Source organism: Chanodichthys erythropterus, chromosome 4 (assembly GCF_024489055.1).
Source record: "Chanodichthys erythropterus isolate Z2021 chromosome 4, ASM2448905v1, whole genome shotgun sequence".
Taxonomy (NCBI): domain Eukaryota; kingdom Metazoa; phylum Chordata; class Actinopteri; order Cypriniformes; family Xenocyprididae; genus Chanodichthys; species Chanodichthys erythropterus.
The window spans coordinates 28,925,575-28,949,461 of NC_090224.1; the positions used below are offsets into that span (position 1 = coordinate 28,925,575).

The 23,887-nt window shown below is 37.6% G+C and overlaps 1 protein-coding gene across 7 annotated transcripts in view; it reads left to right on the plus strand.

Annotated features, from left to right (window-relative positions):
- The window catches only part of rev3l (REV3 like, DNA directed polymerase zeta catalytic subunit), a 341,728-nt gene that overhangs the window by 42,618 nt on the left and 275,223 nt on the right, over positions 1 to 23,887 (plus strand). For 6 of the 7 annotated variants that reach the window (XR_010894996.1, XM_067384680.1, XM_067384681.1 and 3 more), the window contains exon 2: positions 9,698 to 9,887. Coding sequence is in view for 6 of the 7 variants with exons in the window: in XM_067384680.1 (XP_067240781.1) it covers positions 9,698 to 9,887 (190 nt within the window). In the remaining variant the exon portion in view is untranslated. The remainder of the gene's footprint in view (positions 1 to 9,697; positions 9,888 to 23,887) is intronic. The other variant, XM_067384683.1, reaches the window with a different exon arrangement.

A 23,887-nucleotide genomic window follows, 5' to 3' on the forward strand; every position in this document is an offset into this window, starting at 1 on the left:
GTGAATCGCGTTTGAGAGGGCCTAAACGTGCTCGGAAACTCACGAAACTTTGCACACGCGTCAGAAGTGGTGAAAATTTACGTCTGTTATGGGTTTCGGAATTGGGCGTGGCAAAATGGCTCGATAGCGCAATCTAACGTACAGCCCCGCTCGCTACATAACACTAGGGGTTTGAAATTCGGTACACACATTAATCAGCCCAGTACCTACAAAAAATTCTCTTGGAGCGAAATCCGTAACCAAACAGGAAGTCAGATATTTTGAATTAATTCACCGTTTTTTGCATTTTCCAGACGTCGTACTTTAACAAACTCCTCCTAGAGATTTAATCAGATCAATGTCATTTTTGGTCAGTCTAATCTAAAGGCCTTTGTGACGTTAAATTGCGAAGATCTAGAGTTTTCACTGAAGGGTGTGTCCGTGGCGGCATGACAAAGTCTGATGTTTCGCCATGAAAAAGGAAGCCGTTGTAACTCAGGCATACAATGTCCGATCTGCTCCAAACTTCACATGTGTGATAAGAGTCCTGGCCTAAAGACGTCTATATGATAATATTCAGTTAGTCATAGCGCCATCTGCTGGCAACAGCAAGTGGCATGCTTTATACTGTAATTCACTACCAGATTCACATTTCATCATGCCACGAAGTACCAGACATGCTAGAAACAGGTTAAATCATGCAACACTTGGCTGAGTGCTAATGCATGCGATTAACGCCACGAAAGAAACAGGAAGTTGTTGTAACTCAGGCATACAATGTCCGATCTGCTTCAAACTTCACGTGTTCAATGATAGTCCTGGCCTGAAGACATCAACATGGCAAAATTCAGCTACGGTGAAAGCGCCACCTGTTGGCCGCAGGACGTGTGGCATTTCGAAATGACTTTGGCATAATTCTCCTGTATTCACTCACTTAAATGCATGACGCCCACTGTTCACTGTTTTCCTGAGGCCAACGGGTGGCGGTGAGCCCGGGTGCGAGGGCCCTCTCAACGCTGCTTGCAGCTTTAATTAGGGCCCGAGCACCGATGGTGTCAGGACCCTATTGGAATTGCTCAGCCAATTATTCTTCTTCTCCAAAATGAATCACAGTTTTGAGGGCCTAAACATTCTCAAAAACTCATGAAATTTTGCACACGCATCAGAAGTGGTGAAAATTTACATCTGATATGGGTTTCAGAATTAGGTGTGGCAAAATGGCTCGATAGCGCCACCTACAAAATTTCAATTAAGCGCCCTTCGTGCTACGTTTCACGTACAGTTATGAAATTCGGTAGACAGATGTAACAGGCCAATACCTACAAAAAAGCCCCTCGGTGCAAAGTTTGTAAACCCAACAGGAAGTGAGATATTTTGACTTTTCTCTGCAAAAATTTGGCAGTTTTTGCCATTTCCACATGTTGTACTTTAACGAACTCCTCCTAGAGCTTTAATCAGATCAACATCATATTTGGTCAGTCTAATCTAAAGGCCTTTGAGACGTTAAATTGCGAAGATCTAGAGTTTTCGTTGAAGGGCGTGTCCGTGGCGGCCTGACAAAGTTTGATGTTTTCGCCATGAAAAAGGAAGTTGTTGTAACTCAGACAAACAATGTCGGATCTGCCCCAAACTTCACATGCTTTATGAGAGTCCTGACCTGAAGACATCTTCATAACAATATTCAGTTACAGTCATAGCGCCACCTGCAGGCAACAGGAAATGACATGTTTTACACTGTGATTAACTCCTCATGGAGATTTAACCAGATCAACATCATATGTTGTCAGTCTAATCTTAAGACCTTAGCGATGATAAATATCAAAGATCTTGAGTTTTCGGTGAAGGGCGTGTCGTGGCTGCTTCTCTTTAACTGATGCACTAAAGCGATCTGTCACGTCACATTAAACAGCGCCAAAACGGTATTTATTTTTTGAATCTCATAATAAGATGGACGTCATTTGAAATCTGAGACTTTGCTTCATATCAAAAGTAACAAAGCACAAAGATTATTGCGATTTATTGGATGGGAGGTGCTACGTATTCTGCACATTCATGAACTGAAAACAGACTAGACTAATCAATTCTTGTGAATCGATATTGCTTCGTAAAAATAAGAATCGGTAAAAAAAAAAAGAGCTTACGCTCTGCTGACACTTGTGGTGTGAAACCAGCCTAACAGTTTTAACTTCTGATATATGGTTTTCTGAGCGCCACCATCCAAAGCACATGCACAGAAAGCTGGCTGTCAGATGGTGCATCTTGTATGAAATGGATTTCTCTTACACGCCTTATTGCACTTAAACTGACAAAAAAAGTAATGTGTGTATTTGACAATGTTGCACACCCCTAATGCATATACCCCTGTTTTACTGACCTATCAAGTTCTTAAAAGGAAAAAATGACAAAAATGCCCATACCTAATATGGTTGTATTGTTCTTGTATGTAGATTGCTTTACTTGTTGGTTTTTATCGTTGTTAAATACCAGCCTTTCTGCAGTACCGGTAGTTTATTTTGCCTAATAACACTCCATAACTTGGCCTCATGTGGCTTATTGCTTTCAAATTCATTGCACAATGCAGAATATTTAACAATGATATGGGCACAAATCTTTTTTTTTTTTTTTTTTTTTTTTTTTTTTATTATGCAAAACAGACAATTACAATAATTACAGAAAACAAATTAAATGCAGAAAACAAATACAAAGACCAACAAAACATACATAACAGTACAATTTGGGTGTGTTTGTGTGTGTGAATGTAAGTGTAACTGGGTGTGGTAGTGGAAATATATATATATATATATGAATATATATGACAATAATAATGATGAAGAGGGTAATAGTATCACACAAGAGGAGAAAGAAAAAAAAAAAAAAAAACTGATAAATGAGGGATGAGAAAGATGACAAAAGTAACAGTAATAGCAATATTAATAATAATAATAATAATAATAATAATAATAATAATAATAATAATAATAATAACAATAATAATAATGATAAATCCAATTAATAAGAAATGACAAATAGTAATAATAGTATTTAGCAGTAGTAGTAATGATAAACTTATTAACAAATATACTCACTTCATCCGGAATGAGGGGGGAGGTTAGAGGATCAGGAAGAGGACCAATAAAGTTAATAGTAGTAGTAATAATAATAATAAATAATAAGAATTTTAGTGACAATAATAATGATGAAGAGGGTAATAGTATCACAAAAAAAAAAAAAAAAAAAAAAAAGCTGATAAATGAGGGATGAGAAAGATGACAAAAGCAATAGTAATAGCAATATTAATAATAATAATAATAATAATGATAATAATAATAATAGCAACAGTAATAACAAAAATAATGATAAATCCAATTAATAAGAAATGACAAATAGTAATAATAGTATTAGCAGTAGTAGTAATGATAAACATATTAACGAATATACTCATTTCATCTGGAATGAGGGGGGAGGTTAAAGGATCAGGAAGAGGAAAAATAAGATAATAGTAGCAGTAGTAATAGCAATAATAATAATAATAATAATAATAATAATAATAATAATAATAATAATAATAATAATAATAATAATAATAATAATATTGATACAGCCATTGATAGTAATGATAATAGTAGTAATTATAATAGCAATAATAATAATAATAATGGAAATATTGATACAACTATTAATAATAAGGTTTTATAAAGCTGCCTCTGACACCCCTCATGGCCATGGGATAGAATAGACCCCCGCCAGCGTCATGTTGCAATAGGCTATCAAGGTGAGGTGCTGCGAGGGCCAGGGTCCCAAACTCCATACTCAACCCCAGCCGCCCCACACATGCCATGCTTACCCTGCCTTTGTTTTTTTGTTTTTTTGTTTTTTTCTTTCTCTTTTTTTTTTATGGCAGCTTTCATTGTTATACTCATGATATGTTTGTCAACTAGTGTATAATGCATTAAAAAAGTATGGCGTGCAGCATGGAACCAGTGCAAAGCCCAGGCCGCCACGCACACGCCACACTTACCCTCTGTGTGCTTTTTTTTTTTTTTTTTCCCTTCCCTCTTTTTCCTCTGCGCTTTAAACTTGTTTTATATTCCAAATGAATGTGTGTGTGCACCTCATCTAACATGTGAAGCATTAAAACAGCGAGACAAGTGCTGAGCCAGCTGGAGACAAGAAAACCCAGGTGAAAGTACAAGCTGGAGGGCAAAAGCCCAAGGCCCCTGGCCCCACACCACACTAACCCACAACTAATCAGAACCGCACATGGCAGGGGCTAGTATGCCACAGCCGACCAGGATAGAGAGAGAGAGAGAGAGAGAGAGAGAGAGAGAGATTTAAATGTAATCTTTTAAGTATTTTATTAATATTTAATATTAATTGGTGTTGCTATCTCTTCCTGACCCCCACCCCCCAGTCATGTGTGAATATTAATGGTGTATCATTGAGGATGGCTTCAGACAAAGAAGGTCAGTGGATTCATGACTGTTGGAAGTTAAAGAGAGATGACCAAGAGGGGTGTAATTCTGGTGTATTATTGTGAGTGGAGGTAGACAAGTTTTCCATGGAGATGTACTCTATTAGTAAATTTTTCCAAGTTGTAATGTGTATGGTGTTCCTTGATTTCCAGTTCATGAGGATAGTTTTCTTGGCGATAGTTAGAGCCACCAGGAGTAATTGACTGTTTGTAATGTTTAAATTGATTATGGATATGTCACCTAATATACAGAGGGAGGGAGACAGCGGGATGTGACATCCCATAAGATTGGATAGTGAGTCAGTAACGTTTTCCCAGAATTTTTTAACTGAAGTGCAATCCCAAATAGCGTGTAAATAGGTGTCTGGAGTGTTTTGTGTGCAATGTGAGCATGTTTCTGAAGCGAAACCCATTTTAAATAATTTCCGTCCAGTTAGGTGAAATCTATGAAGTACTTTATACTGTATAAGTTGTAAGTTGGCGTTTTTTGTCATGAAGTAGATATTTTTACAGATTTGTGTCCAGAAAGCGGCATTAGGAGTAATGGATAAGTCAGATTCCCATTTAGCATTGGGTAGGCTTATTGAATTGTCTGATTTGGATATTATTTTATATATTTTGGAAAGTAGTTTTTTTGGAGAGGTTATATTAATTAGCTCTGAGATTGGAGGGGGAAGGTCTAGATTAATTGTCTGAGTGTCAATTTTTGATTGAATAGATGATTTGATTTGTAAATATTCCAAAAAACAATTACTCCCAATGCCGTATTTCTGGACCAAGTGGGAAAATGGTGCCAATTTATTATTAAGGAGGATATGTTGAAGTTGTGTGATGCCCTTATTTACCCATGTGCGTAAGTTGAGTGGCTTCTTGTCAACAATAAAATCTGGGTTATTCCAGATCGGGGTGTATTTAGATGGTGCAATAGGGGTGTTTGTGATTTGATGAAATTTCCACCAGGCTGTCAGAGCTGCGGCTATTGTTGGTGTTTTAAAACAGTGATGCTTTTTGATTGTCTGATTATAGAAAGGTAATTCTGAAATGTTAATGTCTTTACAAATTGACTGTTCAATATCTAGCCATGTGCTTTCTGATAGGTTTGGGTGAATCCATTTGTATATGTTTTGGAGCTGGTTAGCCAAAAAGTAGTGGTAGAAGTGTGGTACTTCCAGTCCTCCTTGTGTTTTTGGTTTTTGTAGTGTAGATAATTTAATTCTTGGGGTCTTATTTTTCCAATAGAATTTAGTGACAATTGAATCTAGTGATTTAAACCAGGTGAGGGTGGGTATTGCTGGGGTCATTGTAAATAAATAGTTTAATTTAGGGAGTATAGCCATTTTAATTACTGATATTCTGCCCATAATGGATAGTGGTAAATTCATCCAGCGATGCAGGTCATCATTTATTGTTTTAAGTAATGGAGTAAAGTTGAGTCCAAACAGCTCTGACAGCCTGGGGGAAACCTTAATGCCTAAGTATGTGATATAGTTGGTGCACAAAGGAATAGGTGGTGTCTGGGATGTCACATCCAAGCTATTGGAATGTAATGAAAGTATGGCTGATTTACTCCAGTTGATAGAGTATTCAGAGATATTTGAGAATGAATCAATGAGTTTAATAGTTTCTTGTAATGATGATGTGGGGTCTTGTAAATATAGTAATATGTCATCAGCGTAAAGACTAATTTTGTGCTGCATGTTTAGTGTTTGAATTCCTTTAATGTTGCTGTTTTGACGGACGACTGCTGCTAATGGCTCAATGAAAATGGTGAATAATGAAGGGGAGAGTGGGCATCCTTGTCTAGTCCCCCGTTGCAGTGTAAAGATACGTGATGTTAGTCCATTGGTGATGACAGTGGCTGAAGGTGATGTATACAGAATTTTGATCCAATTAATGAATGACTCCCCAAAGCCAAACCTCTCTAATGTGGAAAACAGGAATTTCCAATTGACCCTATCAAAAGCTTTTTCTGCATCGAGAGTAACTATGATGGTTTTGGTATTTTGAGTTGATGAATAAAGTATTAAGTTAAAAAGTCTGCGTGTGTTGTTGGATGAAAGTCTACCTTTGATGAAACCGGTTTGATCTGGATGGATTATGGATGGTGTGACTTTTTCTATTCTATATGCTAGTGCTTTGGCAATGATTTTAATGTCTACATTGATTAGGGAAATCGGACGATAACTTGACGGTGATGTTGGGTCTTTATTTGGTTTAAGAAGAAGTGAAATTGTGGCTGAGTTCATACCATCTGGGAGTTTTGATTTTTGTTTTGATTCAGTAATCATACGGATGAAGAGTGGTGATAAAATTGACCAAAAATGTTTGTAGAACTCAGCAGGGAATCCGTCGGGGCCTGGTGCTTTATTGTTTGGCATGAGTTTGAGAGCATTAAAAAGTTCATGTTCTGATAAGGGAGATTTATTTATTTGATGTTTACTGAGTTGAGGTAGGTTGATATTGTTGAGAAATGAGTCAATGTCTTTCTGATCTGGGTCTTTTTCAGAGGAATATAATTTACTGTAAAAATTTTGAAAGATTTGATTTATTTCCTCTGGTGAGTTGGTGGATTTCCCTGCTGTGTCTATAATCACTGGTATTGTAGCCTTTTCCTTATTTTGTTTGATCTGATTTGCCAAATATTTACCAGATTTGTTATTATGATGGAAGTTTTCTTGTCTTAGCCTATGAATTAGGAATTGTGTATGTTTATTGATTAATTCGTTCAATTTGAGTTTATATTTTCTTAATGAATCCTGTGTTTCTTCTGTTGGGTTATTTATGTTAATGTCTTCTAGTAATTTGATTTTTTTGTTCCAGTTCAGCTTGTTGATCCTTTTCTTTCCTTTTTTTGTAAACGGAGAATGAAATTATTTTTCCTCTTAGTACTGCTTTTCCTGTTTCCCACAGAAGAGATGGAGATGTTTCCGGGGAGTCATTCATCTCTAGAAAGCATGCCCACTCTCTTTTGAAATAACTGTCAAAATCATGATCTTTCAGAAGAGATGTGTTAAATCGCCATCTGGTAGTGGGTTTATGTTGATTAATTGTGTTCCATTTTAATGTTACCGGGGCATGATCACTAATGACTATTGGATGGATCTTCGATTCAGAAATATTTGATATGATAGAATTACTGGTGAGAAAGAAGTCAATGCGGGAATATGAGTGGTGAACTGGTGAGAAAAATGAGTATTCCTTACTATTAGGATGCTGTAGGCGCCAACTATCGCCAAGACCAAAATCACTCATGAACTGTTTTATGGTTTCTGCAGATTTGCAAATGCGTTTATTGCCAAAACTATTACATCTATCTATTGTTGGATCTAGAACTGTATTGAAATTGCCTGCGATTATGACAGGACAATTAGAAAAATTTGAAATGGAAGAGAAAAAGGTCTGTGTTTGGGCCATACAAGTTGCCAATTGTGACTGGGTTATTATTAATGGAGATGTTTATGATAATGAAACGTCCTTCAGGGTCTGTAATGGTGGAATTATGAACAAAAGAGATTTTTTTATTTATTAGAATGCATACTCCTCTTTGCTTTGTATTGTAGTGAGCTGAGAATAAATGACTGAAATTTGATGATTTAATTTTGTTATAATCTGATTCTGATAGATGTGTTTCTTGCAGGAGACATATGTCAGCTTGTAGTTTATTTAAATGGTTAAAAACTTTGACCTTCTTTGTCTGAGAACCAAATCCACGAATGTTCCAGGTTACAAAAGTGATAGATGACATGTTTTTTAAAAAAAAAGATAAATAAATAAACACAAATGTATATTAATGTGTGGGTCTGTTGGTACTGTACAAATGTTAGTGTATGTATTCAAGTGAGTGTAGTAGTGTATATGTGTGTGTGCGTAACAATACAGTGTTGCTGGCAGACTAACAAAAAAACAGATACACAACTGACAGAATATACACAGCGAAACAACAACAACAACAAAACAGATACCATTAAATAGGAGCATATGGTGGAACATGGGAAGGGGGACACGAGACCTAGGTGCAAAAGTAGGACCACATTTAATATATTAAAGAAAGAAAGAAAAAAAAAAGTGTGTTTAGTTCACTTTATGATTATGGCATTAATCATAAATAGGATAAATAGGATTATTGGCTCAGGAATGGGAGTGAAGTGTTTAGAAAAGCCAAGGAGTAATGTCCTTATCACGATATAGTTGTCCATCTATGTATAATTTGTCCACTGTAATGATTGCCTTTTTTCCTTCATTTATTTTCTGTTTTCGGATTGGGAAGAGTTGTTTCCGGCGTTCGAGAATGTCCTTTGGATATTGTTCGTTGAGTCCATAGTTTGTGCCTTTGAGTTGTCTGCCTTGCCTTTGAACCAGTTCTTTGTGTTTATAGTGTTCGAATTTTGCGATGATCGCTCGTGGACGGTTGTTGTTGTTTTTGGATCTGATACGGTGAACACGGTGAAAGGTGATGCTCTGTACTGTTTCCGCTGATAATTTGAGTTGTTTTATCATGAAGTCCTTCACTGATTTTTCGGGGTCGTCTGGAGTTTGTTCCGGGATGCCTGTGAAGACTAAATTGTCCCTCATGCTGCGCGATTGTAAGTCCAAAATGTTTTCCTTCATGGATTTATTTTCGGCGACAACGGAAGTGAGTTGAATGGTAAGTGCGTGAACAGAGTCCTTTAGAAAGTTATTTTCTTTAGTGAGAGTGTCTATTTGTTCTTGACTGAATTCTAAGCTGTGCCGTAATTCCTGGAATTCCTTGTGTATAACTTCTATAAGTGCAATCCTGGTGTCAAGTCCGGTGAGTTTGTTTTCAATTGAAAGCAAGATGTCGCTTACCTCGGTGCAGCACGGCGGTTTGGGTGATGTGGATGGCGTTGTACTTGGGCTGAAAGGTGATTCGGGACGAGGTCTCTTGGAATTTGGAGTGAGGTTACTTATACTTTTTTTGTTGTGATCTGGTTTGTCCCTGTTCATGGTGCAGCAGAATGTGTTGTAGTGTGCGTCGATATATTCTTCAAGATGATCCAGGTTGTATATATTATAAATCGGTTTTCAAACGGAGAAAAAAGACGAAATGAAATGGGCACAAATCTATTGTAGTGAAGTGTTGTGCTGTTGAACAGACTGCAAGAATAGAATTTGCGTTATTTGTGAAGAAAAGTGAGTTAAATCTCTCAAGCACCTTAATTTCAAAAACTTTTTCTCTTTCATCACTCCTATAAAGTGATGCTGATTCTTTTTCTCTCTTGTTTCTAGGCCAGAAGACTTGTCTTCATCTGCATGGCGTGTTCCCATACATCTACGTGCCGTATGACGGATTTGGACAGGAAGCAGATCGTTACCTTCGACAGGTGGCCTACAGTATTGACAGAGCCCTGAATGTCAGCATGGGAAACCCCTCGTCTAATGTGCAGCACACCTTTAAAGTGGTTCTGGTGTCTGGCATGTACGTGTAAAAAGCACGCGAGTGCATACTAGGGTTTGCTTTGACGGCTACTAGGGGTTGGCGATATGGCAAAAATATATCACAAATTCTTTTCAGGCATGATCACTATCCAGAATCTTATCATGATTCATTTTTACATTGGTTTTTAAGACTATTTTACAAGATTAGTTTTGCTTTTATTTTATTAACATTAAAGGGCACCTATTATACCCCTTTTTACAAGATGTAAAATAAGTCTTGAAAATAAGGGGGGTTGGCTTCTGGCCCACTTCCGATAAGAGAGCGGAGATTCAAGAGCTCATGCAACAAACAAACAGGACAATATCAGGACAATCTCTGAAAATGTCAGAAACTGTCAGTAATGGTGTTCACTACCGAACCGGAGTCAGACAATGATGCCTACAGAGTCAGAGAATATATGCTGCATGGAGATGGTATAGTTTAGTTTAATCAAAGTTATAAATTGTCATCTTGCTTTTATCCACTATTAGTACAAGCCTGTCCAAAACTTTACTGATGAGTTTTATGAAGTTTATTGTACATCACACAAAAGATGAAGCGTCTGTTTTCACTCCAGAAAATCCCCCAAGAAAATCAACCAAGGATGGTTGTATGGGGCTACTGTCGCTTAAACATTTATTTATTGGTTTAAAGAGTAGAAAAATTATTCATTAAATTATTTATCATTGTAGTATTGGATGAGTGACTCACTCTCACTGTCACACACTCTCTCTCTCTCTCACTCACACTCACAATCCATCCCTTTATATACCTAAAATTGTGCCTGGAGAGTACTGAAGTGATTATTTGTTATCCACATATATATTTTCATTAACTGTATAAATGAGTTCCAAATGACACTAATGTTTGAGCCCCACACTTTACAGTGCTCTAACATTGGATAGTTTGGACAAAAAGAACAGATCTTATTCAGAGGTGTAAAGAGTACCTGAAAACCATACATGAGTAAAAGTATAGAAAACTTACAGTGAAAATGACTCCAATTACAAGTTACAAATCACCAATTCGAATACAACTTGAATAAAAGTATCTGATCTGAAAAGTATTTGAGTATCTGATTTTAACAGTACTTAAGTATTTTACTCACACTGAATGTGGGCTCAAAGATGCACAAGTCCTCAACATCTGAGAGACATGCCAGTGAAAATAAGAAACAGTTGATTTGTAAGATGAGACAACACATTTATTTTAGTCAAAATAAAACTGAACACCTCAAAATTGCAATAAATCAAGGTCGACACAACAGTCTCTTAAACATCTCATGGTTGAGATGTAGTACCTTCAATGCCTTTTATATGACAATATCGCTTCTTTATAGCAGAAATAAACTGCTGCAGAAAAAGTTAGGTGCAATGCAAAATGTTATGTGTACTTGCATTACTCATCACAAATGTATTGGAGTAACTTGTTCAAAAATGTAGTCTAGTAAAGAGTTAAAGTTGCCAATATCTTTGATACTCAGTAAAATTACAAAGTCTATAGCCAAAACGATACTTAAGTACAGTAACTAAATAAATTTACTCAAATACTTTACGCCACTGATCTTATATCTGAATTAAATGCAACTCTTGAGTTCTTTTAGTTTGTGTATCGAACAATTAGTGGTACAGTCTTTGTAAGCTGTGTCTTCAATGGTTGGTTCATGCAGTTTTAAACACGGGAGTATGAACCGAGCTGCCAGGGAACTCGGATCAATATAACTCAAAGGTGATTGAATTACAGTGAATAAGAACCAAATTAATATGTAAATGATTGAGAATGAATATTTAACACTATCAACTTTGTCCACCGATAAATTGAGGTTAGGATATTTTCAATTCTGCGCAGAACATTATCCCGTGGCCAACGGTAATAATATCATAGTGATCACTGATTATGAGCAAGGCAACAAAATTGACAGTTTAACCCTCTGGTGGTCTTCGGGGTCTTGACCCGCAAATGACGTTTGCTAAAATAAAAAATAAAACTAGATAAAAAAGTTTGAAGACAAACTTTAAGTTGGCTTGAAAAAGCTGGTCCAGAAAGTTTGAAGTAGTTTTAAAAGTTTTAAGTTTGAAAGTTTTAAGTTTGAAAGTTTAAGTTTAGTAGTTTAGATAGATAGATAGTTAGTCTACTTTAGCACTTAGCTAATCAATATTAGCATGTAGCTATTCACTAGCATGTGTAGCATGTTGGAAGTACAGATTGCTAGCATGAGTCAAAACAGCCAACCGCCATGTCTCTACGATGTTCTGATGCAGAAATATAGATCTTGCAACACGGTTGCTAGGGTACTTTGTTTGATTGCTAGGGAGTGGCTGGTCAGCTACCAATGATGACACTCCAAAGGCTACTTGACAATATAAACCAAACCCCATGTCTGTACGATGTTCTGATGCAGAGATATAGATCTTGCAAAACGTTTGCTAGGGTACTGTTTGGTTGCTAGGGATTGGCTTGGCAGCTACCAATGATCATACTCCAAAGGCTGCTTGACAATATAAACCAACCCCCACGTCCCTACGATGTTCTAATGCAGAGATATAGATCTTGCAAAACGGTTGCTAGGGCACTCTGTTTGGTTGCTATGGTGTTGCTATGCAGTTGCTAGGGTACTCGGGGTGGTTGCTAAGGTGTTGCTATGCGGTTGCTAGGGTACTCGGGGTGGTTGCTAGGGTGTTGCTATGCGGTTGCTAGGGTACTCGGGTGCTAGGGTGGTTGCTAAGGTGTTGCTATGCGGTTGCTAGGGTACTCGGGGTGGTTGCTAAGGTGTTGCTATGCGGTTGCTAGGGTGCTCGGGTGGTTGCTAAGGTGTTGCTAGGGTACTCGGGTGGTTGCTAAGGTGTTGCTATGCGGTTGCTAGGGTACTCGGGGTGGTTGCTAGGATGTTGCTTTGCGGTTGCTATGGTACTCGGGTGGTTGCTAAGGTGTTGCTATGCGGTAGCTAGGGTACTCGGGGTGGTTGCTAGGGTGTTGCTATGCGGTTGCTAGGGTACTCGGGGTGGTTGCTAAGGTGTTGCTATGCGGTTGCTAGGGTACTCGGGGTGGTTGCTAGGATGTTGCTTTGCGGTTGCTATGGTACTCGGGTGGTTGCTAAGGTGTTGCTATGCGGTTGCTAGGGTACTCGGGGTGGTTGCTAGGGTGTTGCTATGCGGTTGCTAGGGTACTCGGGGTGGTTGCTAGGGTGTTGCTATGCGGTTGCTAGGGTACTCGGGGTGGTTGCCATGGTGTTGCTATGTGGTTGCTATTGTATCCAGGCTGGTTGCTAGGACGATGCCAGGGTGATTTGTGTGGTTGCTATGCAGTTGCCATGGTGTTCTGGGTGGTTGCTAGGTTGGTTTGGGTGGTTGCTAGGTTGTTTTGGGTGGTTGCTATGAGAGTTGATCATAGATAGATAGATAGATAGAGAGATAGATAGAGAGAGAGATAGATGAGAAGTGATAGATGAGAAGATAGATAGATAGATAGATGAGAAGTGATAGATGAGAAGAAAGAGATTGATAGATAGATGAGAAGGGATAGATAGATAGATAGATAGATAGATAGATTTAGTTTGATAGATAGATTTAGTTTGATAGATAGATAGATTAGAAAGAGAAATAGATAGATAGATAGATTTAGTTTGATAGATAGATAGAAAGATAGATAGATTAGAAAGAGAAATAGATAGATAGATAGATAGATATTAGATAGAATGGAAGTTTGAATGAGTCTCAATGGATTAGAAATAGTACATAGAATGGCAGCTAATAGAGTCTGATGAGCCTCTCCAACTGTCAAAATTTGAATTTTGACAGTTGGAGTTTGAATAGTCTTGGCTCATTTGAACATTCCGTCAATGAAAGTCAATGGGATTTTTCCAAGTTTTGATCAGCTTTTTTAGGAAAACCGTGAGTCTGATCAGTCTGAAAAGATATAGCAACCCGAGTCAGAACAGTCTGAAGGTCTAGTCCGAGTTTGGTGGTTGTAGCTTGAACAGTCTAGGAGGAGATGCATTTAGAAATTTTAGTCTAAGAAGAATAATAATAATAACTAGATAAAAAAGTTTGAGGACAAACTTTAAGTTGGCTTGAAAAAGCATAGCCAGAAAGTTTGAGAAGTTTTAAAAGTTTGAAGTTTGAAAGTTTAAGTTTTATTAGATAGATAGATAGTCACAGATGGATACTATGGAGTTTTTATAGAGTTATTAGCATGTTCTTAGCCCACTTTAGCACTTAGCTAATCACTATTAGCATGTAGCTATTCACTGCTAGCATGTTGGAAGTCCAGATTGCTAGCATGAGTCAAAAAGCCAACCCCCATGTCTCTACGATGTACTGATGCAGAGATATAGATTTTGCAAAACGGTTGCTAGGGTACTCTGTTTGGTTGCTAGGGAGTGGCTTGGCAGCTACCAATGATGATACTCCAAAGGCTGCTTGACAATATAAACCAACCCCCATGTCTGGACGATGTTCTGATGCAGAGATACAGATTTTGCAAAACGGTTACTAGGGTACTGTTTGGTTGCTAGGGAGTGACTTGCCAGCTACCAATGATGATACTCCAAAGGCTGCTTGACAATATAAACCAACCCCCATGTCTGTACGATGTTCTGATGCAGAGATATAGATTTTGCAATAAGGTTGCTACGGTACTCTGTTCGTTGCTAGGGAGTGGCTTGGCAGCAACCAATGATGATACTCCAAAGGCTGCTTGACAATACAAACCAAACCCCATGTCTGTACGATGTTCTGACGCAGAGATATAGATTTTCCAAAATGGTTGCTAGGGTACTCTGTTTGGTTGCTAGGGAGTGACTTGGCAGCAACCAATGATGATACTCCAAAGGCTGCTTGACAATACAAACCAACCCCCATGTCTGTACGATGATCTGATGCAGAGATACAGATTTTCCAAAATGGTTGCTAGGGTACTCAGTTTGGTTGCTAGGGAGTGACTTGGCAGCTACCAATGATGATACTCCAAAGGCTACTTGACAATATAAACCAACCCCCATGTCTGTACGATGTTCTGATGCCGAGATATAGATCTTGCAAAACGGTTGCTAGGGTACTGTTTGGTTGCTAGGGACTGGCTTGGCAGCTACCAATGATGATACTCCAAAGGCTGCTTGACAATACAAACCTACCCCCATGTCTGTACGATGTTCTGATTCAGAGATATAGATCTTGCAATTCGGTTGCTAGGGTACTGTTTGGTTGCTAGGGAGTGGCTTGGCAGCTACCAGTGATGATACTCCAAAGGCTACTTGACAATATAAACCAACCCCCATGTCTGTACGATGTTCTGATGCCGAGATATAGATCTTGCAAAACGGTTGCTAGGGTACTGTTTGGTTGCTAGGGACTGGCTTGGCAGCTACCACTGATGATACTCCAAAGGCTACTTGACAATATAAACCAACCCCCATGTCTGTACGATGTTCTGATGCAGAGATATAGATCTTGAAATACGGTTGCTAGGGTACTGTTTGGTTGCTAGGCACTGGCTTGGCAGCTACCAGTGATGCTACTCCAAAGGCTGCTTGACAATATAAACCAACCCCCATGTCTGTACGATGTTCTGATGCAGAGATATAGATCTTGCAAAACGGTTGCTAGGGTACTGTTTGGTTGCTAGGGAGTTGCTTGGCAGCTACCAATGATGATACTCCAAAGGCTGCTTGACAATATAAACCAACCCCCATGTCTGTACGATGTTCTGATGCAGAGATATAGATCTTGCAAAACGGTTGCTAGGGTACTTTGTTTGGTTGCTAGGGAGTGGCTTGTTGGCTACCAATGATGATACTCCAAAGGCTGCTTGACAATATAAAACAACCCTCATGTCTGTACGATGTTCTGATGCCGAGATATAGATCTTGCAAAACGGTTGCTAGGGTACTGTTTGGTTGCTAGGGAGTTGCTTGGCAGCTACCATTGATGATACTCCAAAGGCTGCTTGACAACATAAACCAACCCCCATGTCTCTACGATGTTCTGATGCAGAGATATAGATTTTGCAAAATGGTTGCTAGGTACTCTGTTTGGTTGCTAGGGAGTGGCTTGGCAGCTTCCAATGATGATACTCCAAAGGCTGCTTGACAATACAAACCTACCCCCATGTCTGTACGATGTTCTGATGCAGAGATATAGATTTTCCAAAATGGTTGCTAGGGTACTCTGTTTGGTTGCTAGGGAGTGACTTGGCAGCTACCAGTGATAGATAGATAGATAGATAGATGAGTTTGAATGAGTTAGATAGATTGAATGAGTTAGATAGATAGATAGATTAAGTTTGATATAGATAGATAGATAGATAGATAGAATGAGTTTGAATGAGTTAGATAGATAGATAGATGAGTTTGAATGAGTTAGATAGATAGATAGATGAGTTTGAATGAGATAGATAGATAGATTAGATAGATAGATAGATAGATAGATAGATAGATAGAATGAGTTTGAATGAGTTTGAATGAGTTTAAATGGCTTAGAAATAGGAATGGCAGTTAAATTGAGTCTGTGTGTTTGAATTTGAATTTTGACAGTTGGACGGAATGTTCAGATCAGCCAAGGCATTTCAATGGAAGTCAATGGGAGCTTTTTCCAGGTTTAATCAGCATTTTTAGGAAAACCGTAAGTCGGATCAGTCTGAAAAGATATAGCAACTTGAGTCAGAACAGTCTGAATGTCTAGTCCGAGTTTGGTGGTTGTAGCTTGAACAGTCTAGGAGGAGATACAATTTAAAATTTAGTCTAAGAATAATAATAATAACTAGATAAAAAAGTTTGTAGACAAACTTTAAGTTGGCTTGAAAAAGCATAGCCAGAAAGTTTGAAGAAGTTTTAAAAGTTTGTAGTTTGAACCTTTTCAGTTTGAAATAGTTTGTTTTAGAATTGTAGTTTTAAAAGCTAGATAGATAGCTAGATAAGTAAACAGACTGATCGATAGATAGATAGATAGTTGTCACAGATGGATATTATGGAGTTTTTATAGAGTTATTAGCATGTTCTTAGCCCAGTTTAGCACTTAGCTAATCACCATTAGCATGTAGCTATTCACTGCTAGCATGTTGGAAGTCCAGATTGCTAGCATGAGTCAAAAGAGCCAACCCCCATGTCTGTACTATGTTCTGCTGCAGAGATATAGATCTGGCAAAACGGTTGCTAGGGTACTCTGTTTGGTTGCTAGGGAGTGGCTTGGCAGCTACCAATGATGATACTCCAAAGGCTGCTTGACAATACAATCCAACCCCCATGTCTGTACGATGTTCTGATGCAGAGATATAGATTTTGCAATACGGTTGCTACGGTACTCTGTTTGTTGCTAGGGAGTGGCTTGGCAGCTACCAATGATGATACTCCAAAGGCTGCTTGACAATACAAACCAAACCCCATGTCTGTACGATGTTCTGATTCAGAGATATAGATTTTCCAAAATGGTTGCTAGGGTACTCTGTTTGTTGCTAGGGAGTGGCTTGGCAGCAACCAATGATGATACTCCAAAGGCTGCTTGACAATACAAACCAACCCCCATGTCTGTACGATGTTCTGATGCAGAGATATAGATTTACCAAAATGGTTGCTAGGGTACTGTTTGGTTGCTAGGGACTGACTTGGCAGCTACCAGTGATGATACTCCAAAGGCTACTTGACAATATAAACCAACCCCCATGTCTGTACGATGTTCTGATGCTGAGATATAGATCTTGCAAAACGGTTGCTAGGGTACTGTTTGGTTGCTAGGGACTGGCTTGGCAGCTACCAATGATCATACTCCAAAGGCTGCTTGACAATACAAACCTACCCCCATGTCTGTACGATGTTCTGATGCAGAGATATAGATTTTCCAAAATGGTTGCTAGGGTACTCTGTTTGGTTGCTAGGGAGTGACTTGGCAGCTACCAGTGATAGATAGATAGATAGATGAGTTTGAATGAGTTAGATAGATGAGTTTGAATGAGTTAGATAGATAGATAGATAGATAGATAGATAGATAGATAGATAGATAGATAGATGAGTTTGAATGAGTTAGATAGATAGATAGATAGATAGATAGATTAAGTTTGATAGATAGATAGATAGATAGATAGATAGATAGATGAGTTTGAATGAGTTAGATAGATAGATTAAGATTAAGTTTGATAGATAGATAGATAGATAGATAGATTTAGTTAGATAGATAGATAGATAGATAGATAGATAGATTTAGTTTGATAGATAGATAGATAGATAGATAGATAGATAGATAGATAGATAGATAAGACATAATAGATAGAATGGAAGTTTGAATGAGTCTCAATGGATTAGAAATAGTACATAGAATGGCAGCTAATGGAGTCTGATGAGCCTCTCCAACTGTCAAAATTTGAATTTTGACAGTTGGAGTTTGAATAGTCTTGGCTCATTTGAACATTCCGTCAATGAAAGTCAATGGGATTTTTCCAAGTTTTGATCAGCTTTTTTAGGAAAACCGTAAGTCTGATCAGTCTGAAAAGATATAGCACACTAAGTCAGAATAGTCTGAAGGTCTGGTCCGAGTTTGGTGGTTGTAGCTTGAACAGTCTAGGAGGAGATGCATTTAGAAATTTAGTCTAAGAAGAATAATAATAATAATAAGCTTAAGTAGTAGATCAGTAAGTTGGCTTTTTCAAGCCAACTTAATAATAATAACTAGATTGGTTGCTAGGGAGTGACTTGGCAGCTACCAGTGATGATACTCCAAAGGCTGCTTGACAATATAAACCAATCCCCATGTCTGTACGATGTTCTGATGCAGAGATATAGATTTTGCAAATTGGTTGCTATGGCACTCTGTTTGGTTGCTATGGTGTTGCTATGCAGTTGCTAGGGTACTCGGGGTGGTTGCTAAGGTGTTGCTATGCGGTTGCTAGGGTGTTGCTATGCGGTTGCTAGGGTACTCGGGGTGGTTGCTAGGGTGTTGCTATGCGGTTGCTATGGTACTCGGGGTGGTTGCTAAGGTGTTGCTATGCGGTTGCTATGGTACTCGGGTGGTTGCTAGGGTGTTGCTATGCGGTTGCTAGGGTACTCGGGGTGGTTGCTAAGGTGTTGCTAGGGTACTCGGGGTGGTTGCTAAGGTGTTGCTATGCGGTTGCTAGGGTACTCGGGGTGGTTGCTAGGGTACTCTGGTGGTTGCTAGGGTGTTGCTATGCGGTTGTTAGGGTACTCGGGGTGGTTGTTAGGGTGTTGCTAGGGTACTCGGGGTGGTTGCTAAGGTGTTGCTAGGGTACTCGGGGTGGTTGCTAAGGTGTTGCTATGCTGTTGCTAGGGTACTCGGGGTGGTTGCTAGGGTGTTGCTATGCGGTTGCTAGGGTACTCGGGGTGGTTGCCATGGTGTTGCTATGTGGTTGCTATTGTATCCAGGCTGGTTGCTAGGATGATGCCAGGGTGATTTGTGGGGTTGCTATGCAGTTGCCATGGTGTTCTGGGTGGTTGCTAGGTTGGTTTGGGTGGTTGCTATGAGAGTTGATCATAGATAGATAGATAGGTAGATAGATAGATAGATAGAGAGATAGATAGAGAGATAGATAGAGAGATAGATGAGAAGTGATAGATGAGAAGAGAGATAGATGAGAAGTGATAGATGAGAAGAAAGATAGATAGATAGATAGATTAGAAAGAGAAATAGATAGATAGATAGATAGATAGATAGATAGATTTAGTTTGATAGATAGATTTAGTTTGATAGATAGATAGATAGATAGAGAGATTAGAAAGAGAAATAGATAGATATATAGATAGATAGAGAGATAGAGAGATAGATAGAGAGATAGATAGAGAGATAGATAGAGAGATAGATGAGAAGAGAGATAGATGAGAAGAGAGATAGATGAGAAGTGATAGATGAGAAGAAAGATAGATTGATAGATAGATGAGAAGGGATAGATAGATAGATAGATAGATAGATTTAGTTTGATAGATAGATAGATTTAGTTTGATAGATAGATAGATTTAGTTTGATAGATAGATAGATTTAGTTTGATAGATAGATAGAGATAGATAGATTAAAAAGAGAAATAGATAGATAGATAGATAGATAGATTTAGTTTGATAGATAGATAGATAGATAGATAGATTAGAAAGAGAAATAGATAGATAGATAGATTAGAAAGAGAGATAGATAGATAGATAGATAGATAGATAGATAGATAGATAGATTGATTAGAAAGAGAAATAGATAGATAGATAGATAGATAGATAGATAGATAGATAGATAGATAGATAGATAGATAGATAGATAGATAAAGACATATTAGATAGAATGGAAATTTGAATGAGTCTCAATGGATTAGAAATAGTACATAGAATGGCATCTAATAGAGTCTGATGGGCCTCTCCAACTGTCAAAATTTGAATTTTGACAGTTGGAGTTTGAATAGTCTTGGCTCATTTGAACATTCCGTCAATGAAAGTCAATGGGATTTTTCCAAGTTTTAGTGTGCTATATCTTTTCAGACTGATCAGACTTACGGTTTTCCTAAAAAAGCTGACTAAGTCAGAATAGTCTGAAGGTCTAGTCCGAGTTTGGTGGTTGTAGCTTGAACAGTCTAGGAGGAGATGCATTTAGAAATTTAGTCTAAGAATAATAATAATAATAATAAGCTTAAGTAGTAGATCAGTAAGTTGGCTTTTTCAAGCCAACTTAACTAGATAAAAAAGTTTGAAGACAAACTTTAAGTTGGCTTGAAAAAGCTGGTCCAGAAAGTTTGAAGTAGTTTTGAAAGTTTGAAGTTTGAAAGTTTAAGCTTAGTAATTTAGATAGATAGATAGTTAGTCTACTTTAGCACTTAGCTAATCAATATTAGCATGTAGCTATTCACTAGCATGTGTAGCATGTTGGAAGTACAGATTGCTAGCATGAGTCAAAACAGCCAACCGCCATGTCTCTACGATGTTCTGATGCAGAAATATAGATCTTGCAACACGGTTGCTAGGGTACTTTGTTTGGTTGCTAGGGAGTGGCTTGTCAGCTACCAATGACAACACTCCAAAGGCTACTTGACAATATAAACCATGGGCGTAGGTTTAGGGGGGGACGCTAGGTACTAGTCCCTATCAATATTTTGATATGACAAATTTGTCCCCACCAATATTTAGCAAGCTCCTTTGCACTGCTATTTGGATCGATTCTAACGGCCAGGACGACGACAGTACAAGAAACGCCGTAATTTGATTGGCGGCGGGGTATCTTATAGGCTACACGCGCGGGCCGGGACTACTTTTGTGCTTGCACTAGCAGCGAGCGGTTGGTGTGTGTGTGCGCGCGCGCATGTTGACGACGCCGACAGTAAGTTACCAGGACTGTCTCTCTACCACATACAAAGGCCAGAGTAAAAATATTTTAATATTCCGTTTTAACTATAATTAGCTAGCCCCACAAATAAACTAGCAGTAGTGACTGACCAGGCTTTCAAATGCAGATTCTACTGTGGAAAATAGTATTAACTGGTGATAGTATGTGTTACCCAGGATGATAGAATGCTAAATTAGCAAGTAACTGAATGTCAATTAGCCAACAGTGTTTTTTGTAAGTATAATTAGGCTATTAACGTAGCCTATAGTAAATTATGTTTGTTTGTTAATAAATTGTATGGTTGTTCAGCATTTCACATTCCCAGGTATTAACGTGAGTGTACTGGAGGGTAAATAGTGTTTAGAAAAAGGTTATTATATTTATTATTGTCTGTACGATGTTCTGATGCAGAGATATAGATCTTGCAAAACGGTTGCTAGGGTACTGTTTGGTTGCTAGGGACTGGCTTGGCAGCTACGAATAATCATACTCCAAAGGCTACTTGACAATATAAACCAACCCCCACGTCTCTACGATGTTCTAATGCAGAGATATAGATTTTGCAAAATGGTTGCTAGGGCACTCTGTTTGGTTGCTATGGTGTTGCTATGCAGTTGCTAGGGTACTCGGGGTGTTTGCTAAGGTGTTGCTATGCGGTTGCTAGGGTATTCGGGATGGTTGCTAGGATGTTGCTATGCGGTTGCTATGGTAATAGGGGTGGTTGCTAAGGTGTTGCTATGCGGTTGCTAGGGTATTCGGGGTGGTTGCTAGGGGGTTGCTATGCGGTTGCTATGGTACTAGGGGTGGTTGCTAAGGTGTTGCTATGTTGTTGCTAGGGTATTCGGGGTGGTTGCTAAGGTGTTGCTATGCGGTTGCTAAGGTCTTGCTATATGGTTGCTAAGGTACTCGGGGTGGTTGCTAAGGTGTTGCTATATGGTTGCTAGGGTACTCAGGTGGTTGCTAAGGTGTTGTTATACGGTTGCTAAGGTACTTTGGGTGGTTGCTAGGGTATTGCTATGAGGTTGCTAGGATATTCTAGGAGGTTGTTATGCTGTTCTGGGTGGTTGCTATGCGGTTGCTAGGGTGCTCTGTGTGGTTGCTGTGCTGTTGCCATGGTGTTCAAGGTGGTTGCTTGGGTGATCTGGTGGTTGCTATGATAGATAGATAGATAGATAGATTTAGTTTGATAGATTTAGTTTGATAGATAGAGATAGATTTAGTTTGATAGATAGATAGATAGATAGATAGATAGATAGATAGATAGATAAATAGATAGATTTAGTTTGATAGATAGATAGATAGATAGATAGATAGATAGATAGATTTAGTTTGATAGATAGATAGATAGATTTAGTTTGATAGATAGATAGATAGATTTAGTTTGATAGATAGAGATAGATTTAGTTTGATAGATAGATAGATAGATAAATAGATAGATTTAGTTTGATAGATAGATAGATAGATAGATAGATTTAGTTTGATAGATAGAGATAGATTTAGTTTGATAGATAGATAGATAGATAGATAGATTTAGTTTGATAGATAGATAGATAGATTTAGTTTGATAGATAGATAGATAGATAGATTTAGTTTGATAGATAGATAGATAGATAGATTTAGTTTGATAGATAGATAGATTTAGTTTGATAGAGATAGATTTAGTTTGATAGATAGATAGAGATAGATAGAGATAGATTTAGTTTGATAGATAGATAGAGATAGATAGAGATAGATTTAGTTTGATAGATAGATAGATAGATAGATTTAGTTTGATAGATAGATAGATAGATTTAGTTTGATAGATAGAGATAGATTTAGTTTGATAGATAGATAGATAGATAGATAAATAGATAGATTTAGTTTGATAGATAGATAAATAGATAGATTTAGTTTGATAGATAGATAGATAGATAGATAGATTTAGTTTGATAGATAGAGATAGATTTAGTTTGATAGATAGATAGATAGATAGATAGATTTAGTTTGATAGATAGATAGATAGATTTAGTTTGATAGATAGATAGATAGATAGATTTAGTTTGATAGATAGATAGATAGATAGATTTAGTTTGATAGATAGATAGATTTAGTTTGATAGAGATAGATTTAGTTTGATAGATAGATAGAGATAGATAGAGATAGATTTAGTTTGATAGATAGATAGAGATAGATAGAGATAGATTTAGTTTGATAGATAGATAGATAGATAGATTTAGTTTGATAGATAGATAGATAGATAGATTTAGTTTGATAGATAGATAGATAGATTTAGTTTGATAGATAGATAGATAGATTTAGTTTGATAGATAGATAGATAGATTTAATTTGATAGATAGAGATAGATTTAGTTTGATAGATAGATAGAGATAGATTTAGTTTGATAGATAGATAGAGATAGATAGATAGATAGATAGATAGATTTAGTTTGATAGATAGATAGATAGATTTAGTTTGATAGATAGATAGATAGATTTAGTTTGATAGATAGATAGAGATAGATAGATTTAGTTTGATAGATAGATAGATTTAGTTTGATAGATAGATAGAGATAGATAGATTTAGATAGATAGATAGATAGAGATAGATAGATTTAGTTTGATAGATAGATAGAGATAGATAGATTTAGATAGATAGATAGAGATAGATTTAGTTTGATAGATAGATAGAGATAGATAGATTTAGATAGATAGATAGATTTAGTTTGAT